Source organism: Eretmochelys imbricata, chromosome 5 (genome assembly GCF_965152235.1).
Source record: "Eretmochelys imbricata isolate rEreImb1 chromosome 5, rEreImb1.hap1, whole genome shotgun sequence".
Classification (NCBI taxonomy): Eukaryota; Metazoa; Chordata; order Testudines; family Cheloniidae; genus Eretmochelys; species Eretmochelys imbricata.
The window spans coordinates 13,694,385-13,720,037 of record NC_135576.1 but is presented as its reverse complement, the minus strand read 5'-3'; the positions used below and the strand labels follow the sequence as shown (position 1 = coordinate 13,720,037).

General features: G+C 40.9%; 1 protein-coding gene across 2 annotated transcripts in view; it reads right to left on the bottom strand.

Annotated features, from left to right (window-relative positions):
- The window catches only part of KATNAL2 (katanin catalytic subunit A1 like 2), a 40,927-nt gene that overhangs the window by 9,226 nt on the left and 6,048 nt on the right, over nt 1-25,653 (bottom strand). For both annotated transcript variants that reach the window (XM_077816209.1, XM_077816210.1), the window contains exons 6-11: nt 24,919-24,996; nt 23,656-23,754; nt 23,032-23,095; nt 21,744-21,862; nt 15,186-15,277; nt 13,273-13,383 (exon numbers count right to left, since the gene is read on the bottom strand). In XM_077816209.1, coding sequence (XP_077672335.1) covers nt 13,273-13,383; nt 15,186-15,277; nt 21,744-21,862; nt 23,032-23,095; nt 23,656-23,754; nt 24,919-24,996 — 563 coding nt within the window. The remainder of the gene's footprint in view (nt 1-13,272; nt 13,384-15,185; nt 15,278-21,743; nt 21,863-23,031; nt 23,096-23,655; nt 23,755-24,918; nt 24,997-25,653) is intronic.

The following is a 25,653-nucleotide window of genomic DNA, read 5'->3' as shown; positions in this document are numbered from 1 at the left end:
ACACTCCACTTCAAAACTTATTGAATGCCAGCCTTCTGTTGCTTGGGCAGTCCTCTGGTGGGGAGTGGCTGGGTGCCCGGAGGCCCCCTGCGTTCTTGGGCTTCTGGGTGAGGAGGCTATGGAACTTGCGGAGGAGGGCGATTGGTTACACAGGGGCTGCAGTGGCAGTCTGTGCCTTTCCTACATCTCAACAATACGCCGGAGCATATCAGTTTGATCCTCCAGTAGCCTCAGCATTGCATCCTGCCTCCTCTCATCGTGCTGCCACCACCTTTCCTCTTCATCCTGCCACCTCTCCTGTTGCTCCCGCCACCTGTCCTTGCGTTCATTTTGTGCTTTCCTGGCTCTCCCATTGTCTGCCTTCACTCATTCTGCTGGGCTCTTTCAGTTTGGGTGGACTGCATGAGCTCAGAGAACATTTCATCACGAGTGCGTTTTTTTCACCTTCTTATCTGCGCTAGCCTCTGGGACAGAGATACTGGTGGCAGCATTGAAACATTTGCAGCTGCGGGAGGAAGAAAAGGGAGAGGAAAAGGCCATTTAAAAAGGAAGGGCGGATGTTTTTGGGTTAACATGTAGCACAAACCCAACTACCCCCCCCCCCACCCCGCAAGTCTCTGGGATGATTGCTTCACCCCCCCGCACCACCACGCATGGCTAACAGCAGGGATGATTTCTTTTCAGCCACAGGCAAACAGCCCAGCAGGAATGGCCACTTCTGAATGTCCCCTTAATAAAATTCCCCTATTTCAACCAGGTGACCATGAATGATATCACTCTCCTGAGGATAACGCAGAGAGATAAAGAACAGATGTTGCTTGAATGCCAGCAAACACTGGGACCACACGCTGCCATGCTTTCTTATGCAATGATTCCAGACCACGTGCTACTGGTCTGCCGTGGTAGTGTCCTACCATGGAGGATGCAATAAGGCTGCCCTCCCCAGAAACCTTTTGCAAAGACTTTGGGAGTACCTCCAGGAGAGCTTCATTGAGATGTCCCTGGAGGATTTCCGCTCCATCCCCAGACATGTTAACAGACTTTTCCAGTAGCTGTAGTGGCTGCGAATGCATCCCAAGTCTTCAGGGCAAATCATTAAACGCTTGCTTTTAAACCGTGTACTATATTTACAAAGGTACACTCACCAGAGGTGCCTTCTTTGCCTTCAAGGTCCGGGAGCCCGGGTTGGGAGGGTGCTCTCTCCAAGGTGATAAACAGTTCCTGGCTGTCGGGGAGAATGGTGTCTCTGCTTGCCTGGTGTGCTCTATCATCTTCCTTGTCCCCAAAATCCGCATCCCTGTTGCGTGAGACTCCGTTGCTGGAGTCCACGTACAGGTGTGGGGTAGTTGTTGGGGCACCCCCTAGAATTGCGTGCAGCTCTTCATAGAAGCGGCATTTCTGGGGCTCTGACCCTGAGCGGGCATTTGCCTCTTGGGTTTTTTGGTAGGCTTGCCTGAGCTCCTTAAGTTTCACATGGCACTGTTGTGGGTCCCTGTGATTCCAAGGGTATGAAGGACAGAGGCAGATTTTTTTCAAATATTTTGGCATTTCGTCTTTTGCAACGGAGTTCTGATAGCACGGATTCATCTCCCCATAAAACGATCAGATCCGGTACCTCCCATTTGGTCCATGCTGGAGCTCTTTTGCGATTCTGGGACTCCATGGTCTTCTCTGCTGATGAGCTCTGCGTGGTTACGCCACGGTAGCCAAACAGGAAATGAAATTCAAAAGTTTCCGGGGCTTTTCCTGTCTACCTGGCCAGTGCATCTGAGTTGAGAGTACTGTCCAGAGTGGTCACAATGGAGCACTGTCAGATAGTTCCTGGAGGCCAATACCATCGAATTGTGTCCACACTAACCCAAATTTGACCTGGCAATGTCAATTTCAGTGCTAATCTCCCTCATCGGGGAGTACAGAAATTGATTTTAAGAGCCCATTAAGTCAACAAAAATGGCTTCGTTGTGTGGATGGGTGCAGGGTTAAATCGATCTAACGCTGCTAAATTCGACCTCAACTTATAGTGTAGACCAGGGCTTAGTGATATTCCCAGACCTGACAAGATTTAAGGATAACAAGGAGCAACCGCTAAAGTGACATTGCAAGGGCTGAATTGCTTGTAACATATCCAGACTCAGAATCAAACTATAAAACACTAGGCAAACATCCACATGGCCTCAGAACTCTATGTGTTCCCTCCTTTTCAGATGTGAAAAATACCACATACCCTTCTCATATCAAGGCTGATATTCAACTGGCGGGTTTCACTCGAGCTGACCTGCTTTTTAAATGCAGCAGGAGACTGAGATGGGAACGAGCCAGTGCCATCCACTGCAAAATTTTTGTCTGGTTTGGAATGTGTTTTAGTAAGAAGGAAGCCAGGTGCTGGAAACCCAGGTGCTTACATTTTCAGTGGGTACCAAGTAAAGTCAGTTACATTCAATGACTCTAAGCCTTCCCCTTTTCTGTTTACTGCTACCTCCATGTTCTCTCCCCAACCCTTCCATGCCCACAATTCAAATGAAGAGTCCTCAGCTTTTTAAATACAATATGTATAGATATCCTAAGCCATTGCTCTTGCAGCCAAGGGGCAGCCAGATTCTCTGCAAATCCTTGGGGATCTACGAAGTTTAGCAGTTGTGTTTGTATCTCCATTGAGATAATTCTGAGCAACAAATTTAACCTTAATTGTAAGATCAACTGTGAGAAAGCTTATCAAGTGTCACAATAACCAATGACAAATCTTTATGGGAAAAGACACAGAAGAGAGACAGAGACACAGTTCAAACAAAAAGGCATACTGATATAACTCAAGGATTATGTTAAGATCATGCCTGGTAAATGAGATGTATGGGACCAGAAATCAATGGACCAGAACTGGTGTTAGAAATTAGGCCTAACTGATGGACTAAATAATGATGGGATGGGCTATTCTGCCCATCACTCCCCTTTTCAGGTCCTCAGAAAGAGACTTTGGAGGGGAAAGGCTGGCTGTGATGCTGGCTGACTGAAAGATGGAGAAAGAGCAAGCTGCTGCTACCACCACCACCACCTCCTAAGACCTCAGGCCTTCATCGTCCTAATCTGAGAGATGGCCTGATCAGACCCAGCCAGAGAGAAGGTGCCATATGACACTGCAACCTCTGCATCCTCTGGCTAAATCCCAGTTACCAGGGGGGATGTAAGTTTGTCACATCCCTCTCCATGTGTGTTCTCTTCCTTCCCCACCTTATATCTCTTTCTTATCACTTGCCTTTTTCCTTCTCTCTAATAAGAGTGCAGCTGAGCTAGCCAAAACCATGTATTTTGCAACACTGCTGTAAGCCTGTGACCAGAAAGGGGAGGCTAAATGCAATGCCTAAAAAAACCTGATGCTGCTACAAGTTTGCCAGATCTCAGAGTGGCTGATCAGACTGTGTGCTGTGCCTGTGTTTCTCAGCAGTGAGTTTGCTAATGAGAATCAACACCAGAGACAGAAGCTACATTTTCTTTCTTCTTCTGCACGTGTCTCTTTTGCCTTCTAGGAAATGGGACCAGGATTTAACAACTGCTCTAGCCCCCTCAACAAAATTCTTCTCTTTACCCCAAACAGGACAGTTATGACCATCTAAAAGACTGGTAAACATCTTGGTTTCCTTCTACAAATTCTCTTCAGCTAAAAGGCACAGGAGATGTTTTTGAAATGAAAGCCTGACAATCATTTACATTTTAAGTACTTCAACTGTTTTTCCTTTTCTGTATCTCTAATCTTACATATTGCATCTTTAACAAAAGGTTTTAAAGGATTTTTAATGGTGTGGTTGCAAGCTGAGGTCTCTGTATACCAACCCTCCCCCTCCCCACACCCACGAAACTTGTTATACAACTGTTTAAAGTTGGACAGAGTTGTGTTAACACCTTTGACTCAGTGGGGCCTTTATTCCATTTAAATACATACAACGCTTCTTATTGAGGAGAGCACGAGCTGGGGATTGCTTGAGGGGAAAAACAGAACCCTCTACCCATAGTTTCCCCCCCCCCCCACAGGAGGATATGATATGGTGCTTGGTTAATAATAGTAATGTTGCAAAAGCAGTGCTCTGTGGAGTACTAGCTCCTACTGCGCTTACTGGTAGTATTCCCACTGGTTTGGGAAAGGAATGCAACAAAGAGTAAGGGTTCTCCGTCCTGCCCAAACACAGTTCCAGGGCTGTGAAGTCCTGACCATGCGGGGCTGGCTTGAGGTGTTTCTGGGGAGAGACAGCACCTGCTTTGTTGGTGCGGCACACCCATATCTGCACCCGTATCTTTTCTGCCTGTTTTGACTTTTATTTGCTTCCATCTATCTCTTAGAGCAGAAAGGAGCTTAGGGCCCTGAAATCTAGTGAAGGCAAGGACCTTATTAGCAGAGGGTAATTCTGGGCCTGACTTTGATTCTGTGGTCTAGCTGTCCTTGACCCCATCTTTGTCAGCACACTTATGGAAAAGAAAGTACTTCTCAATGTACCATTAGTACTTTGACTTCTTCCCTCAGAGCTGTTCGTTAATCAATGCTATGTCCCCGCACCTACATTTTGACCATTGCCTGGGTGGGAAGGGCAAATAATCCTATTCTATGCTAGTAAATTAAACTAATCAATAAGTTAGGAAAGACTTCAAAGGTACTGGGGGGAAAACAGCATAGTTAAGGATCACTTTATCTTTTAGTTAACAAAGCCTTAATTTTATTTAATTATGTTTAATCATTTCAACAAGTAACTTGTCAATAAACCACACTGCTTTGTGATGAGTAACAGGAAGCCAGGCTGGGCAGCAAGGAGGGATTGCTGAATGGAATGGAAAAATCAATAAGCTTTATAACAAATACTGCAATGTAGATAAGAATGCATAAAGCGCTTTGTTTTGACTTCTTTTCCATTCAACTAAGAGCATCTTGGTATTAATTTTTCATCGGATCAAAAACCATCCAAAATAAACAAATCTTTTAAAATCTAGTTCAGTACAAGGCTGAAAAAGTGGGGAATAAAAAAATATTTAAAATGACACTTAGGGCTGTATCCTAATTTTTGTGAGACACACAGTATAACTTGGTATTAGCCAGGTATCTCCTGCACTACAAATCCCAAGAGCAAATTAGGACAAGAGCTCAGCATACTGTCCCAAAGGGAAGAGCTGCTGCTGAATTAAACTCCTCCCCTCAACAGAGACAACCGTGGTCTACTAGGCTGAGCATGGGGCTGTGACTCAGGAAACCTAGCTTCTACTCCTAACTCTGCAATTGACTCTGTATGACCTTGGGCAAGTAACAATCTTTCTGTGCTTCAGTCACCTCCAACTGTAAAGTGGGAGATAAGGGTAACTCCCTCTTCCAAAGCCATTTTACCCACCTTTGTGATCAACAGCTCACCAAACAGCACTACACAAGTACAAATCATTGTTATCAGCCTTCTTCACCACCACCAAATCTGGTACATATATGTAGGTCAAATACATGAAATAAATACAACTCACTAAATGCACTGCTGGGTAATACATTCTTTAATTACATAACTAAGGGAAAACAACGGACATACAAGAGCTAACGAATAATACTTGACACTTACATAATGCTTTAACTCTTCAAGGCCTTCTCCACACCTCAACTAGTTTACTGTGTGTATGTGTGCAGCATCACCTGTTTAACATGTGATGTGGCTAGTATTATCTATAGATTTGTTGGGGGGGCAGGGAAGGGAATGGGACACAGATGTGCTGATTGACTTCCCAAATTTACAGAAGAAGTCAATATGATAATGAGGATTAGTACTCGGCCATTCTTGGTTCCACAAACCTTCCCCCTCAGTGTATAAAAATAAATATGAATCCAAAGAAAATGAGTAAGAACAATGCTCCAATTCCTTCCAAATATACTACTTCCTGTTTGCCCTATTGTACTACTTTGTTCCCATTATTTCCACTCCATCTCCCTTCTATACTCCACTACCTCCTCGGGCCAAAAGCCCAATTCACATGCAAAACTATTCGCATATAAATTCAGCCCTGTGGTCTTACACTAGGACTGAACATAGCCCAACAAGTATTTAAGAAAAATAAAAAAAAGACCGGTTTCAGAGTAACAGCCGTGTTAGTCTGTATTCGCAAAAAGAAAAGGAGTACTTGTGGCACCTTAGAGACTAACCAATTTACTTGAGCATGAGCTTTCGTGAGCTACAGCTCACTTCATCGGATGCATACCGTGCAAACTGCAGCAGACTTTATATACACACAGAGAATATGAAACAATACCTCCTCCCACCCCACTGTACTGCTGGTAATAGCTTATCTAAAGTGATCATCAGGTTGGGCCATTTCCAGCACAAATCCAGGTTTTCTCACCCTCCACCCCCCCACACAAATTCACTCTCCTGCTGGTGATAGCCCATCCAAAGTGACAACTCTTTACACAATGTGCATGATAATCAAGTTGGGCCATTTCCTGCACAAATCCAGGTTCTCTCACCCCCTCACCCCCCTCCCAAAAACCACACACACAAACTCACTATCCTGCTGGTAATAGCTCATCCAAAGTGACCACTCTCCCTACAATGTGCATGATAATCAAGTTGGGCCATTTCCTGCACAAATCCAGGTTCTCTCACCCCCTCACCCCCCTCCCAAAAACCACACACACAAACTCACTATCCTGCTGGTAATAGCTCATCCAAAGTGACCACTCTCCCTACAATGTGCATGATAATCAAGGTGGGCCATTTCCAGCACAAATCCAGGTTCTCTCACACACCCCCCACCCCCATACACACACAAACTCACTCTCCTGCTGGTAATAGCTCATCCAAACTGACCACTCTCCAAGTTTAAATCCAAGTTAAACCAGAACATCTGGGGGTGGGGGGTAGGAAAAAACAAGGGGAAATAGGCTACCTTGCATAATGACTTAGCCACTCCCAGTCTCTATTTAAGCCTAAATTAATAGTATCCAATTTGCAAATGAATTCCAATTCAGCAGTTTCTCGCTGGAGTCTGGATTTGAAGTTTGTTTTAAGATAGCGACCTTCATGTCTGTGATTGCGTGACCAGAGAGATTGAAGTGTTCTCCGACTGGTTTATGAATGTTATAATTCTTGACATCTGATTTGTGTCCATTTATTCTTTTACGTAGAGACTGTCCAGTTTGACCAATGTAAATGGCAGAGGGGCATTGCTGGCACATGATGGCATAAATCACATTGGTGGATGTGCAGGTGAACGAGCCTCTGATAGTGTGGCTGATGTTATTAGGCCCTGTGATGGTGTCCCCTGAATAGATATGTGGGCACAATTGGCAACGGGCTTTGTTGCAAGGATAAGTTCCTGGGTTAGTGGTTCTGTTGTGTGGTATGTGGTTGTTGGTGAGTATTTGCTTCAGGTTGCGGGGCTGTCTGTAGGCAAGGACTGGCCTGTCTCCCAAGATTTGTGAGAGTGTTGGGTCATCCTTTAGGATAGGTTGTAGATCCTTAATAATGCGTTGGAGGGGTTTTAGTTGGGGGCTGAAGGTGACGGCTAGTGGCGTTCTGTTATTTTCTTTGTTAGGCCTGTCCTGTAGTAGGTAACTTCTGGGAACTCTTCTGGCTCTATCAATCTGTTTCTTTACTTCCGCAGGTGGGTATTGTAGTTGTAAGAAAGCTTGACAGAGATCTTGTAGGTGTTTGTCTCTGTCTGAGGGGTTGGAGCAAATGCGGTTGTATCGCAGAGCTTGGCTGTAGACGATGGATCGTGTGGTGTGGTCAGGGTGAAAGCTGGAGGCATGCAGGTAGGAATAGCGGTCAGTAGGTTTCCGGTATAGGGTGGAGTATATATACATGGTGCGGGTGTCAGCAGGTAACACGGATTTCAATGGAGTTTCACCTACTTAAAGCAGGTTTCTAAATTAAATTTATTCATATTTTCAGAAGTCTCCATCTAGTGCTCTAGGCCCAGTTCTTCCCTCCTTTGTACCCATGCAAGCCAGTGAGTACACCCATGTTGCTTGGGTGTAATGGAGGGCAAAATCTGACCAGTATTTAGAGGTGTTTAAAAATTCTGAAATGAAATTCTAAAACTTCAAAAGGCAAGACTTTCAAAACTGGGGGACAGATTCTGAGAAAACATCAGCTCCAAAAATAAGTTGCCAAGTTTTCACAAGATTTCAGTCCTCTGATTGCTGAGTGCTTTTGCAGACCTGGCCGCGAAGGGTCTCGCTGGCAACTGCTGGGTGCTGAGATTTTTTGAAAATCTGGCCCTGGGTGCCTAGAGTTATAGGGTGAAATCCTGGCCCCACTAAAGTCAGTGAGAACTTTGCCACTGACTTCAATGGAACCAGATTTCACACAGACTTTTAAAATCCTTATTTATGTCCCAGTCCTCCAAACATCTATACATGAGTAACTTGACACACAAGTAGTCCCACTGAAAATGTCTTGGTATTTTATTTAATCTTTTAGAATAGTGTAATTTCTTGAAATTTCAGGGTTTTCTGCTTGAAATTAGGACTATTTCAGATGAAAGTGCCTGTAGTCTTTTTTTTAAATATATACTGAAAAATTCAAATATTTCCAAATTCCAAGTTTCTAAATCTATTTTGAACGTACATTAATTTTGGAATCAAAATGGGCAATTTTGAATTATACGTTTTTACATGTGAAAGTGGTCACTTGTACAAACTTTGTATCATTTCTGGAGTGTGAAGTGGTCCAAAACTAAATGCTGAAATAGTCAAAACTGTATTGTCACTTTAGCACAGCTATTCTCATAACGAGATTATAAATCACATACAAAGATCAGATGCATATGATGATCTTTTGTCTAGAAAACAAACTGAGGGAGGTCAGTCTCACGGTTGCCTCAACAGAGGCCTGTAAAGTCCAGATCTTCAGGCATCCTGCTGTCTCTAGACTCCATCTTACAGCTGTGATGGGTTCGGCCGCAGAGATCACCTTGGGACTGTCACCTGATGTGCTGAAACTACCTTTGAGCCAGTTTTCCCTGCCAGTTTGGGAGTCCAGAACCCTGCCTTGTTGAGCCAGACATGCCAGCCTGCTGCAACACAGACCCAGGGTCTGGGCCATGCTCCCGAAGTTGCAGACTTAACTAAAAACAGCTCAGCAGGTTACCTGTCTCCAGCACCCAGACCCCAATGGGATTGAAACCCTAAATAAATCCATTTTACTCCGTATAAAGCTTATACAGGGTAAATTTGTAAATTGTTCGCCCTCTATAACACTGATAGACAGATATGCACAGCTGTTTGCTCCCCCAGGTATTAATAACTTTCTCTGGGTTTGTTAATAAACAAAAGTGATTTTATAAAGTATAAAAAGTAGGATTTAAGTGGTTTCAAGTAATAACAGCCAGAACAAAGTAAGTCACAAAGCAAAATAAAACAAAAACACACAAGTCTAAGCCTAGTAAATTAAGAAGCGAATTACAGGTAATATCTCACCCTCAAAGATGCTCCAATAAGCTTCTTTCACAGTCTAGACTCCTTCCTAGTCTGGGCCCAATCCTTTCCCCTGGTCCAGTCTTTGTTAAATCCAGCAGACATCTCAGGTGGTAAGCAGAGATTCTGTCATGACTGGCAGCCCTCTTTGTCCAGCTCCACCCCGTTTTATAGCTTTGGCATAAGACGGGAATCTTTTGTCTGTGCTTGTCCCCACCCCCACCTCATCAATGGAAAAGTACAAAGATTAAGCTGGATTCCAATATCATGTGACATGGTCACATGTCACTGTAAGACCCCTAGTCTCCATTCTTCCTGAGTTGGCCCACATGCACACAGGAAGGCTTGCAGGTAAATAAACCATTTATAACCAATTGTCCTAGACAATGGGAGCCATCAAGATTCTAAACCACCATTAATGGCCCACACTTTGCATAATTGCAATAGGACCTCTGAGTTATAGTTCATATTTCTAGCTTCAGATACAAGAATGATACATGCGTACAAATAGGAGGAATATATTCAGTAGTTTATAACCTGTTACGATACTTTAAAGAGGCCTTTTGCATAAAGCAATTCCAGTTACATCATATTCACACTCATAAGCATATTTCGATAAAACAGATGGTGTGCAACGTCACAACGGCTTCTGACAGTCTCAACTAGTGTGCATAGGCATGAAGACTTGACTTTTCTAAAGAGACTGAATATCCTTTAATATTGTACTGCTGCATGAAGCTTAGCTACCTCAAGGACTACTTCAGCAATTGAGCATGAAAAGGAATTATGGGTTGTTCAAGGCTTTTTTTTTTTTTTTTTTTTTTTTTTTTTTTTTTTTTAAGGGTATTGATGCTGTAATAAATTACCATTTTTATAGTGCATTACTTATGAACCACATAGGGAGAAATGAGCTATTAATATATTAACCATTCACCTCAAAAGATAATTATTTGCATGTGCAATAGCTACTTATCAAAGTATTTTCTTAAACAATTGGATATTAGTGGTTTTAGACTGGAATTAATCCTGTTCTGATCTATTTTTCTTGTATGTATTGTAATACAAAACAGGCCAGATTCTACACGGATTTAAATCTACAGGATTGCCCAAACAGTAAGTCAGCACAGAATGTGCCATAATAAGTATTGCAATTAAATGCATAAAAGGCAGATGATGGTTTTGATTTTGATTTTTATTGTGCATGTAACCACAGAATCACCAACCATTATATATAAGGATGAAAAGAGAATGCAGAGACCTTTGTGTTAATTGATTTGTTCATTTTATCATTTAACGCTCACAGAAGGTGCTGTTATGAGGTTGAAGTTGTCTATTTATTCCACAGCAGGTAAAACATGCAGGATAAAATCTTCAAGAGCACTTAAGTGACTTAAATTCCTAAGTCCCACTGAGTTTCAATCAGATTTAAGCTTCTAAGTGCCTACGACACTTATGAAAACTGGACAGGCACGTAAGTAATTTAGGTGCATTTGAAAACTCTACCTTCCTCAATCCTGACTTGGAGAAACCACTTATAGGTTAAGAGGGGAGTTCATTCTCGGTGGCCACTGTGTCCTTGGCCTTTCTGATGAAAGTGCCTACAAAGGGATAAATTAGTTCCAACTCTGGTGGGGAATAAAGTATTAGTGAAAACTTTCCAAGAGGATATAAAATGGGTCATGACAGAGATGATGTAAAACACAGATTTGTACAAGTGAATTAAATTATGCATTGTAATTTAAGGATTTTTCACATTCATTTGAATGAAAGCAGTTGTAGATACATTGACCGCAGTCGTTCAGACAAACTGTATGCTGCAGTATAAATGACAACTCACCAGTCATAGACCAAGGATCTCCAGTCACAGAATGAGGCTCTTCCAACAAATGCCCCTAGGGTGTCCTTGTGAAAATCAGCCAGAGAACCACCAATCAAAATAAAAAAGCCAGCAACAAAACATGTGGTTCTTGTGGGTGTGGAGCCCTCACTCATCTTGAGCACTTTCAGATGGCATCATTATGTGGTTGTCACAATGCATAGCTAAGTAAGTGCTACAGAAATGGATGTGCTTCTCAGTCAGATTTTGTGCGCTGCCACTGTTATGTAAAACTGAAGAGTCATTGATTAATACGGAGACTTTTCTGTGAACATCTGTTGAGTAGAAACAGAAGCTTTTTGTTTGGCCGAGGGGTCCTCAACTTTTTCGTACTGTGCGCTATAGTTTAATACAGATTGTCTTGCCCTTCCCTTTCATTCATGACCCCATGGATCACCTCTCCTTCAATTCATGATCACATATCAACTACAGCACTTGCTCAAAGGGGAAAGTAATGCTAGGGAAGCATTCAATATATCTGCCATCTTTTAAATTCATTTTAGTAGTAGGAAATAAAGGAGAAACCAACACCATGTGATCTGCCAGCTCTCTGAAAACCTCCAGCAAGTGCTTCACAGACCACAATTTGAGAACCACTGGTCTAGTGCATGGCTACAACAGCTTTCTCCCTGCATCCACTTCTGTCATTAGACTTGGCATATAAAGCAATACAGATAAACTAACTTCTGTAGGAAAACTATATTGGTATTCACAAGTACGAAAAACATTGTACTGAACTGGGTAGGATGTACATGTGCTGAGTAGAATCAGAACAGTTCAACTATACATCATCTCTTTCTCTTTGGCTGAGGCCAGATCAGTCCTCTTCTGCTTATATGACCTGAAGCAACCCAATTCAGGCTAAATGCATTAGGGGGCACAGGACTGGGGAAAATACTACCTCTGCTTCCATTTTCCCCATGTCTTCACTGGGAAGCTACAAAAGAGACCTTATATAGGTTCACCACAGAAATTGGGATCATGATGTCTGGGTGCAGGAAGATGTATGGAGTTAGGAATCAGCCACTTTCTGTGGCACTGTTCCCCAGCTTGTCCCGAATGTATCCCATTAGGAATCGATGCTGCTTCCTAGACCATAGATGCTATGGTGATGGGCACAATATAAGAACACAGAGACACACTCCTGCATTGGCAGCTACTGCACAACTGCAGAGGACTTAGCGAAGGGCATCACATTTCCCCTGCTGAAGTCATGCTGCTAGGGGAAAGCAGCACCCTCCTTAGCTATTTCCTGTTGCCATGCATCTCTTCCCTGCTGAACCCCACTCTATTCCCCACAAGGGCTTTCCCAGCTGCATGGATGATTTCTTAAATAATCCATCTTGCTGAGTTTCCTACCCTCTACCCTCATATCACAGGTTTTTCTGAAAGAAAGGATCTTCTAGCTCCATAGCATTTCATTTATTCTCTGCCTCTGCTATTCCTTCTGAACTCTAGATGTTTTAGGATACATTTTGTATGAAAGACACTAAATGATGCTATATTGTATTTTCCATTAACAGACCATTTATTCTTCTAGATCTAAATGAAATTAAAGAAACTGAAGGGTTTTATCCCCCTACTTTTAAAAGTCACATATTAATACCAATAAAATCCAACCTATTTATAGAGTATCTTTCTAAGCACTGGATGTTTTAAGCACCTTACAGTTCTATGCTGAAGCCCTTCTTAGCTTGAATATAGTAAATAACTTGGGTATAAAGTCAAATACTCCATTTTAAATATTAGCAGCTGGTCACACCAGCATATGTCCACTTGATTATGGATTATTCTCATGTGGCACAAATAGCAAGAACTGTAGAATTTAAAAGTGAAAGCTCCAAATTAATCTTTAAATGCTTTAACCAAATATCAAGGCTTTTTCTGCAAGAGTCTAAATAAAATCTTTATCTGTGCTTAGAGGCTCATGCAAATGTATTCAAAATGTACTCTCTGGATCTCTTACCATGGCAGATTGGAAGCTGCTAAAACAAATACAAGATCATCTGATCGGGCCAAGCCATCCATCTGCACCAATAATTCTGTTTTCATCCGCCGACTTCCTTCGTGTTCACCGCTATCAAGATTCAGAGAAATGTTGTTTGCTCAGTGCTTTAATGCAATCACCTTTATTAAGACACAGCAGCTGACCCATAGTCACAGTTTTGTCCCAGTTCAAAGCATGATTAAGTACTCTTAGCTAACATCCAAGCATTAAGTCAGGCTTCCTGATGATTACTTAAAAGTACTCATTTCAGTGCATTACCCTGGAGTAAATCCACTATTAATGGAGTAAAAGAAAAATATATATTTTGTTTTATCTTTGCATAAAGATTAATACAAAATAATGAGTAAATACCACAGTTGGTATTTAGAGGGAAATGTTGCTAAGCCTTGGGTTAGTATTATGTAGGAGAACTTACAGAGGTAAAGGTTGCAGTTAACATACTAACATTGTTGATGTATTCAGTGCAACTAGTATAAAGCGGAAGAGTTTGTGAGAGAATTTAAATGGGCACAGAAAGACATTTACTACTGAATTTAATACACTTCATGTCTTTTTTGTCTGCTCCCAAGAAAACAGACCATGAAGAACTGAAACAGTAAAAGCCAAAAATTCTTCTTTCTTTGAGACAGAGGATTAGGAATCCCACCTAAGAAAAGATGAGGTTTAAGGGCTTGTTCCTGCAACGTGCTAAGAATTCTGGCCTCAATACAGTCAAACATTTTAGCAAGTGCTTAAGTGCTTTGCTGGATTGAGGCCTCTGATCCAAAGTGCTAAGCACCTTGCAAGATCAAGCCCTAAGAAAGCCTAGCGTGTATGCTCTGCAGTTCAGGTCTTATTTCTGTAAAGTGTCATCTTGACATATTGTGCTGTATCAATATTTAATAAAATAACCTCATTCTTGGATATGTATCCCACTTTGATCTACCACTCACTGGAGTCAGGAAGAGTTATAAAAAAGTATGAGTGCAAAAGCTGGCCTATACTTTATAGCCACTAATTGGCAGTGATTTTACAAGTTGCATCTTTATAATACAGTGTGCTGTATACATTCTTTATGAGCACATATAAACACCTGGACATGGTATGCAAAGCATCTAGAAACCTCTGTAAAGGGCACCCTATGCATATGCTGTAATAAAAACAACATCTATAAATCGTTTTTGCCCCCAATCCCATCAGTTTTCTCAAACTTTAACTGTGTGTATTGTCACGGATAGCAGTATTAATGTTGCTTCATTCTTGCTGCTACAAACCCCTTCCATGCTTTAGTAATTTCTTTACACAGTGATGCAACTGCCTCCCTCTCTGTCCTTACTGTCTCTCACCCTGTCACCCCCAACTAGTCCATCCAAAAGGTTGCAGTCAAAGGTCATCTTCTTATTCTCCTCTGTGAATCCCTTCACTGTTTCCTCCAGTCCAGTTCTTATTTTAAAAGATATTCATAACTGTATTCTTGTACCCCTCTCCCACTCATATTCTTCCTGGGCCAACATATCCCAGTTAATCTCATGCTGCTCATCATGTGTTCTTCTGTACCACCCCTTATTCGGATATCTATGGATTTATAGTGGATTATTGTTGGAATTATTCAGGCATGAGCCTTGCAGGTTAAAAATGGGCTTAAAGAAAATTATTTTTAAAAAATTAAATCTAAAACAAAATGATTACAGTTAAAATACAACTCAAAATAGTTATTCTGTCAATAGGATCTAAATTATAGGTCTTTCTATGGGCCCAATCATGCTTCTATTGAAGTTCACAGAGTAGGTGCAGGCCTTATTTGAACTAATGGTAATAGGGTCAATGCACTAGTAAGTGTTGATCTTTAAAAGAATTATTTTGAAGCTATCGCCAGCTAAATCGTCAATTACCCAGGATGATTGCCTCTCTGACTCATTACTGACTCCAGCTCGTCCAAGAAAATTGTGGAGGGAGCATGATATCGGGCAAGTTCGAATAACACCTGTTCAAAGAAAAGAATCCACAAAACAGAATTAACAACTGCGGCAAGCAAAAAGGTGATAAGGGCCATTGATACAAAAGCTAAATAATGATACAAATTAGCACACACATCACAAAAACCTTTTTTGGGGGAAGAATGGAATAAATGTTCTGACTTGGTAGAGGATCCCAGAGTCCTTCCTTAATTCTGAAAGGTTTATAAAAGGAGAGATCAAGAACACACACACACAATCCTGTCTTTATATTTAAATCTTTCCGTGTACTTGGCTAGGATTTAGAGGGAGAATAATGGGATATAAGAAAAGGATTCCATCGAAGGATTCTGGGGAAATCCTAAATTGTTACTAGAAATTAAATATTTTTCTTCTTTTATTGCTGCTCCATTTGTTTTTCCCCCCTCAAATCCTTATTTTAAAAAAACAAATAAAAAAAAATTCCAGTGACAAAAAAAAAACACAATATTCTCAATCCGAATAAATTCTTATTTTTCCTGAGGAGAACATTATTCTAATCAACAGAATGTTTTTGGTTTCTTTCACGGGAATTTTTCTGATTTTTTTTAAAAATAAGAATTTGAGAAAAAACAAATGGAGCAACAATAAAAGAAGAAAAATATGTGCCTGTCCCTAAAGCTCAATTTCTTGTCGAAATCCTAAATTGCTATAATTAATCTGCCTCTGCATTTACTGCTTTTGTTACCCCATGACTGTGTTAGGTCTACTGGCAAATAAAAGTCCCTACAATCTTTAGCCTAAATTAAAGTGCCACAAGCAACTGTGGTGATGGCTGTGATACTTCCCAGGGGTACCCAGAGCTGTAAGGCACCTAGCTACGACATGCCCTTAGCATGAGGAAGTTTGGTCTGTGCCTGCTATGGATCAGCATGACTCCATCATCCTCTGGAAACATGAGCACTACCTTTCAGGCCTCCCTCTCCACATGCAGGTTAGCGAAAGGCACACACAAACTGCCCCCAGTCCTCCGAGCATCCCTCTGGAGTCACCAGTCCCTGATCTACTGAACAGTCACTAAAGTCTGAGATTCTCTGTTCCCAAAGAAACAGCACACCAGCTTATTAGATTCCTCGAAGGATCACCACTCCGTTTAACATACAATATTTAGATATAGATATAGATATTTATAGTGAAAACAAGAATAAGTTTATCATCAAAGAACAGAGATTCAAGTGATAGAGTGAGAATATTGGAAACAAATGGTTACATATAAAACATAAGAACGGTCACACTGGGTCAGACCAATGGTCCATCTAGCCAGTATCCTGTCTTCTGACAGTGGATAATGCAGGTGCTTCAGAGGGAATGAACAGAACAGGTAATCATCAAGTGATCCATTCCCTGTTGCCCGTTCCCAGCTTCTGGCAAACAGAGGCTGACAAAATCATAACATTCTTCTAGAGCGTAAACTAAACTCACAAGACATTCCTCAGTCTCCTATAGAAGAACTTACCCCAGTCCTTTTCCTAGCATTTTCAGACAGGAAGGCTGAGATCCCCCTTTCATAAGATCAAGACTGCTGGCAGATTGTCTTCACAGTCTGAAGCGTGCTAAGGCACCTCTCTGCACCCCCCTGCACCTCCAGATAGACCTGACCAGACCTGGGGTTCCAAAGAGGATGGATCTAGACTGTTCTCAGATGACAGAACAAGGAATAATGGTCTCAAGTTGCAATGGGAGAGGTTTAGGTTGGATATTAGGAAAAACTTTCACTAGGAGGGTGGTGAAGCACTGGAATGGGTTACCTAGAGAGGTGGTGGAATCGCCTTCCTTAGAGGTTTTCAAGGTCAAGCTTGACAAAGCCCTGGCTGGGATGATTTAAGCTGGGGACTGGTCCTGCTTTGAGCAGGGGATTGGACTAGGTGACTCCCTGAGGTCCCTCCCAACCCTGATATTCTATGAAAACAGGTTGTCCCCCATTCCTGTGGTTTACCTCTTCCTGTTAGTTTCCTTCTGAAGCCTCCACAAGCTCTTTGTTAGCATTTGACTCAATAAGCTAATAAACTTCTATTTTAAGATACACAATAAGCCGTGGTCCACCAGGGAGATAAGTTTTGTGTCTCACCTCCTGTCAAAAGTTTTTCTCAAGGCATGCTACCTTAGAGCAGTGGCTCTCAACCTTTCCAGACTACTGTACCCCTTTCAAGAGTCTGATTTGTCTCGTGTACCCCAAGTTTCACCTTACTTAAAAGCTTACAAAATCAGATATAAAAATACAAAAAAGTGTCACAGCACACTATTACTGAAAATGGCTTACTTTCTCAATTATAAAGTACATCAAATTGGAATATAAATATTGTACCTGCATTTCATTATATAGTATACAGAGCAATATAAATAAATCACTTTCTATTAAATTTTAGTTTGTACTGACTTCGCTAGTGCTTTTTATCAGGGCTGTCGATTAATCACAGTTAACTCACGTGATTAACTCCAAAAAATTAAACACAATTAATCGCAGTTTTAATTGCGCTGTTAAACAATAGAATACCAATTGAAATTTATTAAATATTTTGTATGTTTTTCTACATTTTCAAATATTTGATTTCAATTTACAACACATAATACAAAGTGCACAGTGCTCACTTTATATTATTTTTATTACAAATATTAGCAATGTAAAAATGATAAACAAAAGAAATAGTATCAGAGAGGTAGCTGTGTTAGTCTGGATCTGTAGAAGTGGGTATTCACATATGAAAACTTATGCTCCAATACCTCTGTTAGTCGATAAAGGTGCCACAGGACCTTTGCTGCTTTTACAAAAGAAATAGCATTTTTCAATTTACCTCATACAAGTACTGTAGTGCAATTTCTTTCATGAAAGTGCAACTTACAAATGTAGATTTTTTTGTTACATAACTGCACTCAAAAACAAAACAATGTTAAAAACTTTAGTGCCTACAAGTCCACTCAGTCCTACTTCGTGTTCAGCCAATCACTAAGACAAACAAGTTTGTTTACACTTACAGGAGATAATGCTGCCTGCTTCTTATTTACTGTGATGGGTTGGACCCCTTGGGAAGTCACCTGATGTGCTGAGATACCACTGAGTCTACCTGTTCTTCCAGCATGGACCCCCTTTAACCTGTCTTGCTGAGCCAGGCTCTTAAAACCTCCTCTAACACACACACAGGCAGGGCCACACCCAGCTGCAGATCAGCTCTGGGAAGATTCAGTTTAAGGGACTTGCTCCAGCACTCAGATGTCCACCTCCTTTGGAGTGCAGACCCAAAGATATATTATGAAATTTGCTTCTTCCCTCAATGTGGAGGAGGGTGTACACAACTTCTCGCCCCCACCCCCCAGTTAGCAATCACATAAACTGGGTTATATTGTAAACCAGAAATAAATCTATTAACTATAACAGGTATATTTTAAGTAGTTAAGGAGGTAGCAGACAGAACAAGGCAGATTACTAAGAAAATAAAACAGAGCAGGCAAACTAAGCTTAATACACTGAAGAAACGGGTTACATGCAAGTTCTCACCTAAATGTGGTTCTAATAATCTTCACAGGCCAGATGCCCTTCCAGCCTGGGTTCAGTTCTTTTCCCCCAGTTCAGGCTTAGATGTTTCCAGCAGTCATCTTGGGTGGAATAGCAGGGGAGAACTGATGACCTGGATTGCCCCATTCCCCACCCTTTAATAGGGTTTGCATAAAGCAGGAGCCCTGTGTTTCCTAGTTTGACCCCCCTTAGCTTCTTGTGGAAAAGAATTCAAGATGGATTCCAGTCTCAGGCGACATGGTTACATGCCTCTGTAGGGCCCTTGTAGCCATTCTTCACAGGCTGATCCACATGTTCACAGGAAGACTAAGCTCTTTTACAGTCCATTGTCTTTGGTGATGGGCCATCCACCCTGTCTGGCTTTTCCATTGTGGTACCTGAAGTGTTAGTAGTGGGCGTCACCCAAAGTAGCATAGTTGAACACGGATACATAGATAATATTCCAAATTTCAGATACAGAAATTATACATACATACAAAGAACATAAGAACGGCCATACTGGGTCAGACCAAAGGTCCATCACACCCAGTATCCTGTCCTCTGACAGTTGCCAATAGCAGGTGCCCCAAAGGGAATGAACAGACAGGTTATCATCAAGTGATCCATGCCCTGTCACCCAATCCCAACTTCTGCCAAACAGAGGCTAGAGACACCATTCCTGCCCATCCTGGCTAATCGCCATTGATGGACCTATTTTCCATGAATCTATCTACTCCCTTTTGAACCCTGTTATAGTATTGGCCTTTACAACACCCTCTGGCAAGGAGTTCCAGAGGTTGATAGTGCATTGCGTGAAAAAATACTTTGTTTATTTTAAACCTGCTACTTATTAATTTCATTTGGTGGCCCCTTGTTCTTGTATTATGAGAAGGAGTAAATAACAGTAAATAGGATAATCGCATTCAGTAAATCATAACCTTTCCAATGATATCTCACATGATCCATTTGCATGAAGTATATCTCATTTATGTCATTCATATCATAAGCATATTTTCATAAAGAATATGGAATGACACATCACAACAATGTCACCTGAAAATGAGAACAGGTGTTCACATGGCACTGTTGTAGCTGGCACTGCAAGGTATTTATGTGCCAGATATGCTAAACATTCATATGTGCCTTCATGCTTTCGACACCGTTCCAGAGGACATGCTTCCATGCCAATGACGCTCGTTAAAAAAATAATGTATTAATTTAATTTGTGGTTGAACTCCTTGCGGAAGAATTGTATGTCTCCTGCTCTGTTTTAACTGCATTCTGCCATACATTTCGTGTTATGGCAATGGCGGATGATGACCCAGCACATGTTGTTTGTTTTAAGAACACTTTCAAAGTAGATTTGACAAAATGCAAGAAGGTACCAATGTGATATTTTTAAAGATAGTATAGCACTTGACCCCAGGTTTAAGAATATGAAGTGCCTTCCAAAATCTGAGCGGGACAAGGTGTGGAGCATGTTTTCAGAAGTCTTAAAAGAGCACCACTCCGATGCAGAAACTACAGAACCTGAATCACCAGAAAAGAAAATCAACCTTTTGTTGGTGGCATCTGACTCAGATGATGAAAATGAACGTGCGTCAGTCTGCACTGCTTTGGATCATTGTCCAACAGAACCCATCATCAGCATGGAAGCATGTATTTTGGAATGGTGGGTGAAGCATGAAGGCACATATGAATCTTTACCGCACCTGGCACGTAAATATCTTGCGACACTAGCTACAACAGTGCCATGCGAACACCTGTTCTCTCCCTTGTTTGTCTGAGAGATTGGCTGAACAAGAAGTAGGACTGAGTGGACTTGTAGGCTGTAAAGTTTTACATTGTTTTATTTTTGAGTGCAGTTATTTTTTGTACATAATTCTACATTTCTAAGTTCAACTTCTATGATAAAGAGATTGCACTACAGTACTTGTATTAGGTTTATGGAAAAATACTATTTCTTTTTTACAGTGCAAATATTTGTAATAAAAATATAAAGTGAGCACTGTACACTTTGTACACTGAAATCAATATACTTGAAAATGTAGAAAACATCCAAAAATATGTAAATAAATGGTATTCTATTATTGTTTAACAGAGTGACAAATCGTGATTAATTTTTTTCATTGCGCAATTAATTGCGATTAATTATTTTAAATTGTTTGACAGCCCTACTTTTTATGTAGCCTGTTGTAAAATTAGGCAAATATCTACATGAGTTGATGTTCCCCCGGAAGACCTCTGTGTACCCCCAAGGGTACATGTAGCCCTGACTGAGAACCACTGCCTTAGAATGATCTGCCTTTAACTATAAGGTCTAGAGAACATATTTTTCAGCATATACACAACTCCTCACATATTTTCTTTACATACAACTCACAGTAAGTATGATGACCAGTGTGGCACAGGCTTTCAGTACATACCTTACATGACCCCTTTTGATGAACCCTGTGCCCTATGCCAGCTGGCATCAAGAGGTCTTTGGGTCACAGTGGCAGAGTCTGCAACAGACCACGACAGCTGCCATTCCCAGAGGGAGCTCCTCATCTGATTGCAATCAGAAAGGAATTGAAACCCAAACATTGTAGAGGTGGGGCGCATTGAGGACTTACTGTCAGTAGATCTCAAAATTTAGTATGCCTGCCTGGGATCCAATATGTCAAAAATCTTTGAGTGGTAGGGGATATCTGATTCACATTACGTTACAGAGCTGAAATGCACCCACAAATCCAGTCAATACAATAACTTCATAAAAGTAATATTATTCCCATTTGACAGAAGGGGAAATTGGAACACAGAATGAAATCACTTGCCCAAGATTTCAGAGGGTATCAATATCAGAGGAACCACTCAGCATTTCCTGGTTCCCAGTTCAGTGCTCAATCCACTAAAAAACACCTGTTCTCCAGTTAGTCACATGACAGCTATTAGAGTACAATGTAAATGAAGATAACAATTCTTACCCGGACAAGTTTTTCTGAATCACCCCTCCATTTGCTGACAATAGTGGATGCTGAAATGTTGAAGAAAGTTGTATTGCATTCAGTAGCAACAGCCTTAGCAAGCAGAGTCTTTCCAGTACCTATCAGCAACAGGGATGAGGAAATTCACTCTGAGTAAATAAAATGTAAATATAGGAGTAACTCCCTTCATCATCTTACTAGTCAGCAAATGAACACTGACAAGAAGAGTGGAAATGCAATTAGAACTATTTGGAGAAAAGCAGGTAATACAGGACTTCAAGTCACAGCACCACTGACAAATACATTCAAACCGTTTCTGAGGTACTATATTGAAATGATCAGAGCACCTCAATGGGCTGTATGGAGGCAAATAAATAAAAGAACATACAAGACCAGACCCAATGTTATTTCACTGGGGGCAGCTAGCAGCTTGTCTAACACACTAATAGTTCTACAGACTCCGCAGATGCTATCATGTTATGTCTACACTAAAAACACTACAGTGTAGACACTTGCTACAGCAATGGGAGGAGTTCTCCTGTCACTGTAGTTAATTCATCTCCCTGAGAGACGATAGCTCCAGAAAGAATTTTTCCATAGACCTAGCTATCTATACCAGGGGTTAGGTCAGCATAACGGTCTCTCTCAGGGCTGTGGATTTTGCATGCTGATGAAAGTTTTCAGTGTAGACCAGTCATCAGTGTCTAGGCAACTTTCCAGTGGTGCCTTGGAGGGTGACAGAGATAGTGTGGAGAGCAGTCTAGACAGTGAGAGCATTTGGAGAGACTGCAGAAGTGTTAGTTTGTGGGACAGCCTCCATCTTTGCTAGGAGACCAACACCATTTTCAAAATTAACTCCTAAATGAAGGAGAGGGGGAGCTGGTACATTTTTCCAGGAAGGGATAGTCCAAGCCAAATGTATCTCTCTTTGAAGGTCAGTCCCAGCCAAATTTGTACTACTGGCAACTATGGCAAATGGAGCAACACTATGGAATTGACATGCCCTCCGAAGCACATGACTGCTCTGATTACACTTGGAGTCAAGAATGTTGGTTGGAGGGAAAATTTAGGTGTAGAAATATCCTAGAGTTGTGGGAATTCTGGATGTGGCAAGAGTGTAGATTGAAGAGCTAATCTCCATGACACCAAGTAAATTTGTTAGATTCGTATATTGGAGCAAATCAGCATGAAGCTCTTAAAATGCATTTTTAATTAATCTGTTTGGATATGAACAAAAATAGCAATATATGTAGCTACACCTATATTTATAGTATAAACTTGTACCTACCTGGAGGTCCATATAATAATAATCCTTTCCAAGGGGAGAGAATCCCGGTAAACAGCTGTGGATACTGTGGAAACAAAAGAGCAATTCATGGATTAAAAATATAAAATCTGAGTCAAAATGCTGGTTTTTTGCAACAATCTTGTACATGGAGGAAATCTAGGAAACTAGAAGAGAGGAAAAATAAAAGAATTACATAATAGATTTTACCATACAACATGCTACATTTAACCACATTAAATCTATTTTAAATGTATTTTTCATGTTTTTATTTTGTATAAACGGATATAGTTTGCTATTCTCTTCAGTAATTCATTTTCCTATAGCATGATGTGTCTGGCAGCTTTTCTTTAGGCAAAATTCCCACAGAATAAGCACTAACAGCTTATTCTGGGCTTTTTCTATCCAGCATACTGCGGAGCATTTGTATATGAAAAGTTACATGGCATTGTCAACTTAAATTCCATTTGCTGACTAGGAACTATGTTCAGAAAAGGACAGATACAGTCAGAACGATGGGTCAGCACTCTACAAGAAAAATTTTAACTAGCTGATGATATTCTGACCATGATAATGTATAGAAATGGTGTCCAATATTGGTTTTCTCAAAGCTATTTAGAGCCTTACCCTTATAGGATACACCACTGCTTCCTTGACTAACCGCTTGGCTGCATCAAGTCCAATAATGTCATCCCACTTTATGTTTGGATTATGAAGATAAATGTCCTGTAATGCAATTTGATCTTTTTTAGAAAAAAAAATAAAAAGTTTTCATGTACAAATATAATAAACCCTCAAGTAGCAAAACAGCCTACTTATTCCAGGATGTGAAGTAATAGTGATATAGGTTTCAGAGTAGCAGCCGTGTTAGTCTGTATCCACAAAAAGAACAGTAGTACTTGTGGCACCTTAGAGACTAACAAATTTATAAGAGCATAAGCTTTCGTGGACTACAGCAAAGTGATGCAAACTGTTTAATTTACAGTATAGGCTCGTAACTGTTAGCTCACAAAAGGGAAGCACTTGGCACACACAATAATAATTCCCAGAAAAACCACTATTTATGGCTGGCTCTCATTGAAGCCAATGGAGGTTAGACATTGGCTTTAAGGGGAGCACAGTAATGGCCATAGTGGATCAGATCAATGATCCATCTCCTCAACAGTAGCTGGTATCAGATAATTCAGAGCAAGGTGCAATAAACTCCTTAATGGATAATTGTGGAATAATCTACCCGGGGAGAACATTCTATATAATAATTAGTCTATGCCCTGAAGAATTCATTCAGATAATTTCATTCAGTTTGTCAAATTATCTAATCCATTTAAATCCAACTAAGATCTTGGCCTCAATAATATTTTGTGGCAGTACGTTCCACAGATGAATTTTTGCATAGAAAGAAAAATCACATCCTTAATATAATTTGTTGGGGATTTAATTGGGACCACATTGCTGAATCAGGGTCTTAATCCATGTCACTGACTTCTTCAGCCATCTTGGTAATATATTAAAGGTTTTCCTAACAGCTGACTAGTGTACAGTTTCGAAAGTAAGGACATAGGGAAATGCAATGCTGGTCTTGTCAGTACAGCTCCAACAGCATGGAGTAGTATATCCCCTGGCCCCATAAGGAAGAGTGTTCTAAATTATTTGTGTGTGTTCTAGGCCAGGAAAAAATATCTTTTCTAATGTCATTACATGCAAGAAAGGGAAAACACATTGGGTCTAATTTATCATTGGTGTAATTTTAATGGGTACACACCAGGAAAAAAAAAACTGGCCTGGTACCTTCAAGAATTAGCATTATCCTTACCAACAAAAAGAAACCAACAGCATTCTCAGACACCTACAGTAACCCTCTAAATGACTGAAATGAAAATCCAATCTTACTCTGCTTACAACCGTTGCAAGTTCTCTCATCTCACCACTCATGCCAATAAAAGCACTCAGAGGTTTCAACAATCGTTCCTAAAAAGACAGAAGTAAGTGGGAGTCAACAATTTATTTCACTAAATTTTTAATACAAATTATGAAGCAGTTTCAAAACAGTAACACATTCAGGTAAAATGGTAAAGGTACAAACAACAACAGTGACATTGAAATAAGACATATTTGAGATGCCCCCATAGCTCTTCACTATAAGGGTAAGCCATTATAGGAGATCTCCCTAAGTCCTAATGGGTGAACTTATGACTCAGGGCTGGATTCTGCCAAACTTACTCACAGCAAGTAGCTTCCTTACTCCACAAATAGTTCTATTTATCTCAGCATAAGGATGGCAGAACCTGACCTGCAGGGATTAAGGCCCTTCAGGAACATAAGCGACTGTTATCACACCTTCTCATGTGCTGTTTTAAAGGATGATGTTCCTTTCAAGTACAACAGGCAGCCCCATACAGTTTAGCACTGGCTGAGAAGGGGTGATTTTGCTGGTGGCTTTGGCTTGTAGTAGGCAGCGGTGGCCTTGACCGAAAACCTCTACCCCAAAGATTTTAGTGTCCTGGGGAAAGGCTAAAATACAGAGACTTCAGTATCTTGACATAAATTTGGAGACAGAAGAAACTGTTGGCTGAAACTTGAACACACAGGGTAATAGTCTGTCCCTACTGAAGTCAGGGACAAGGA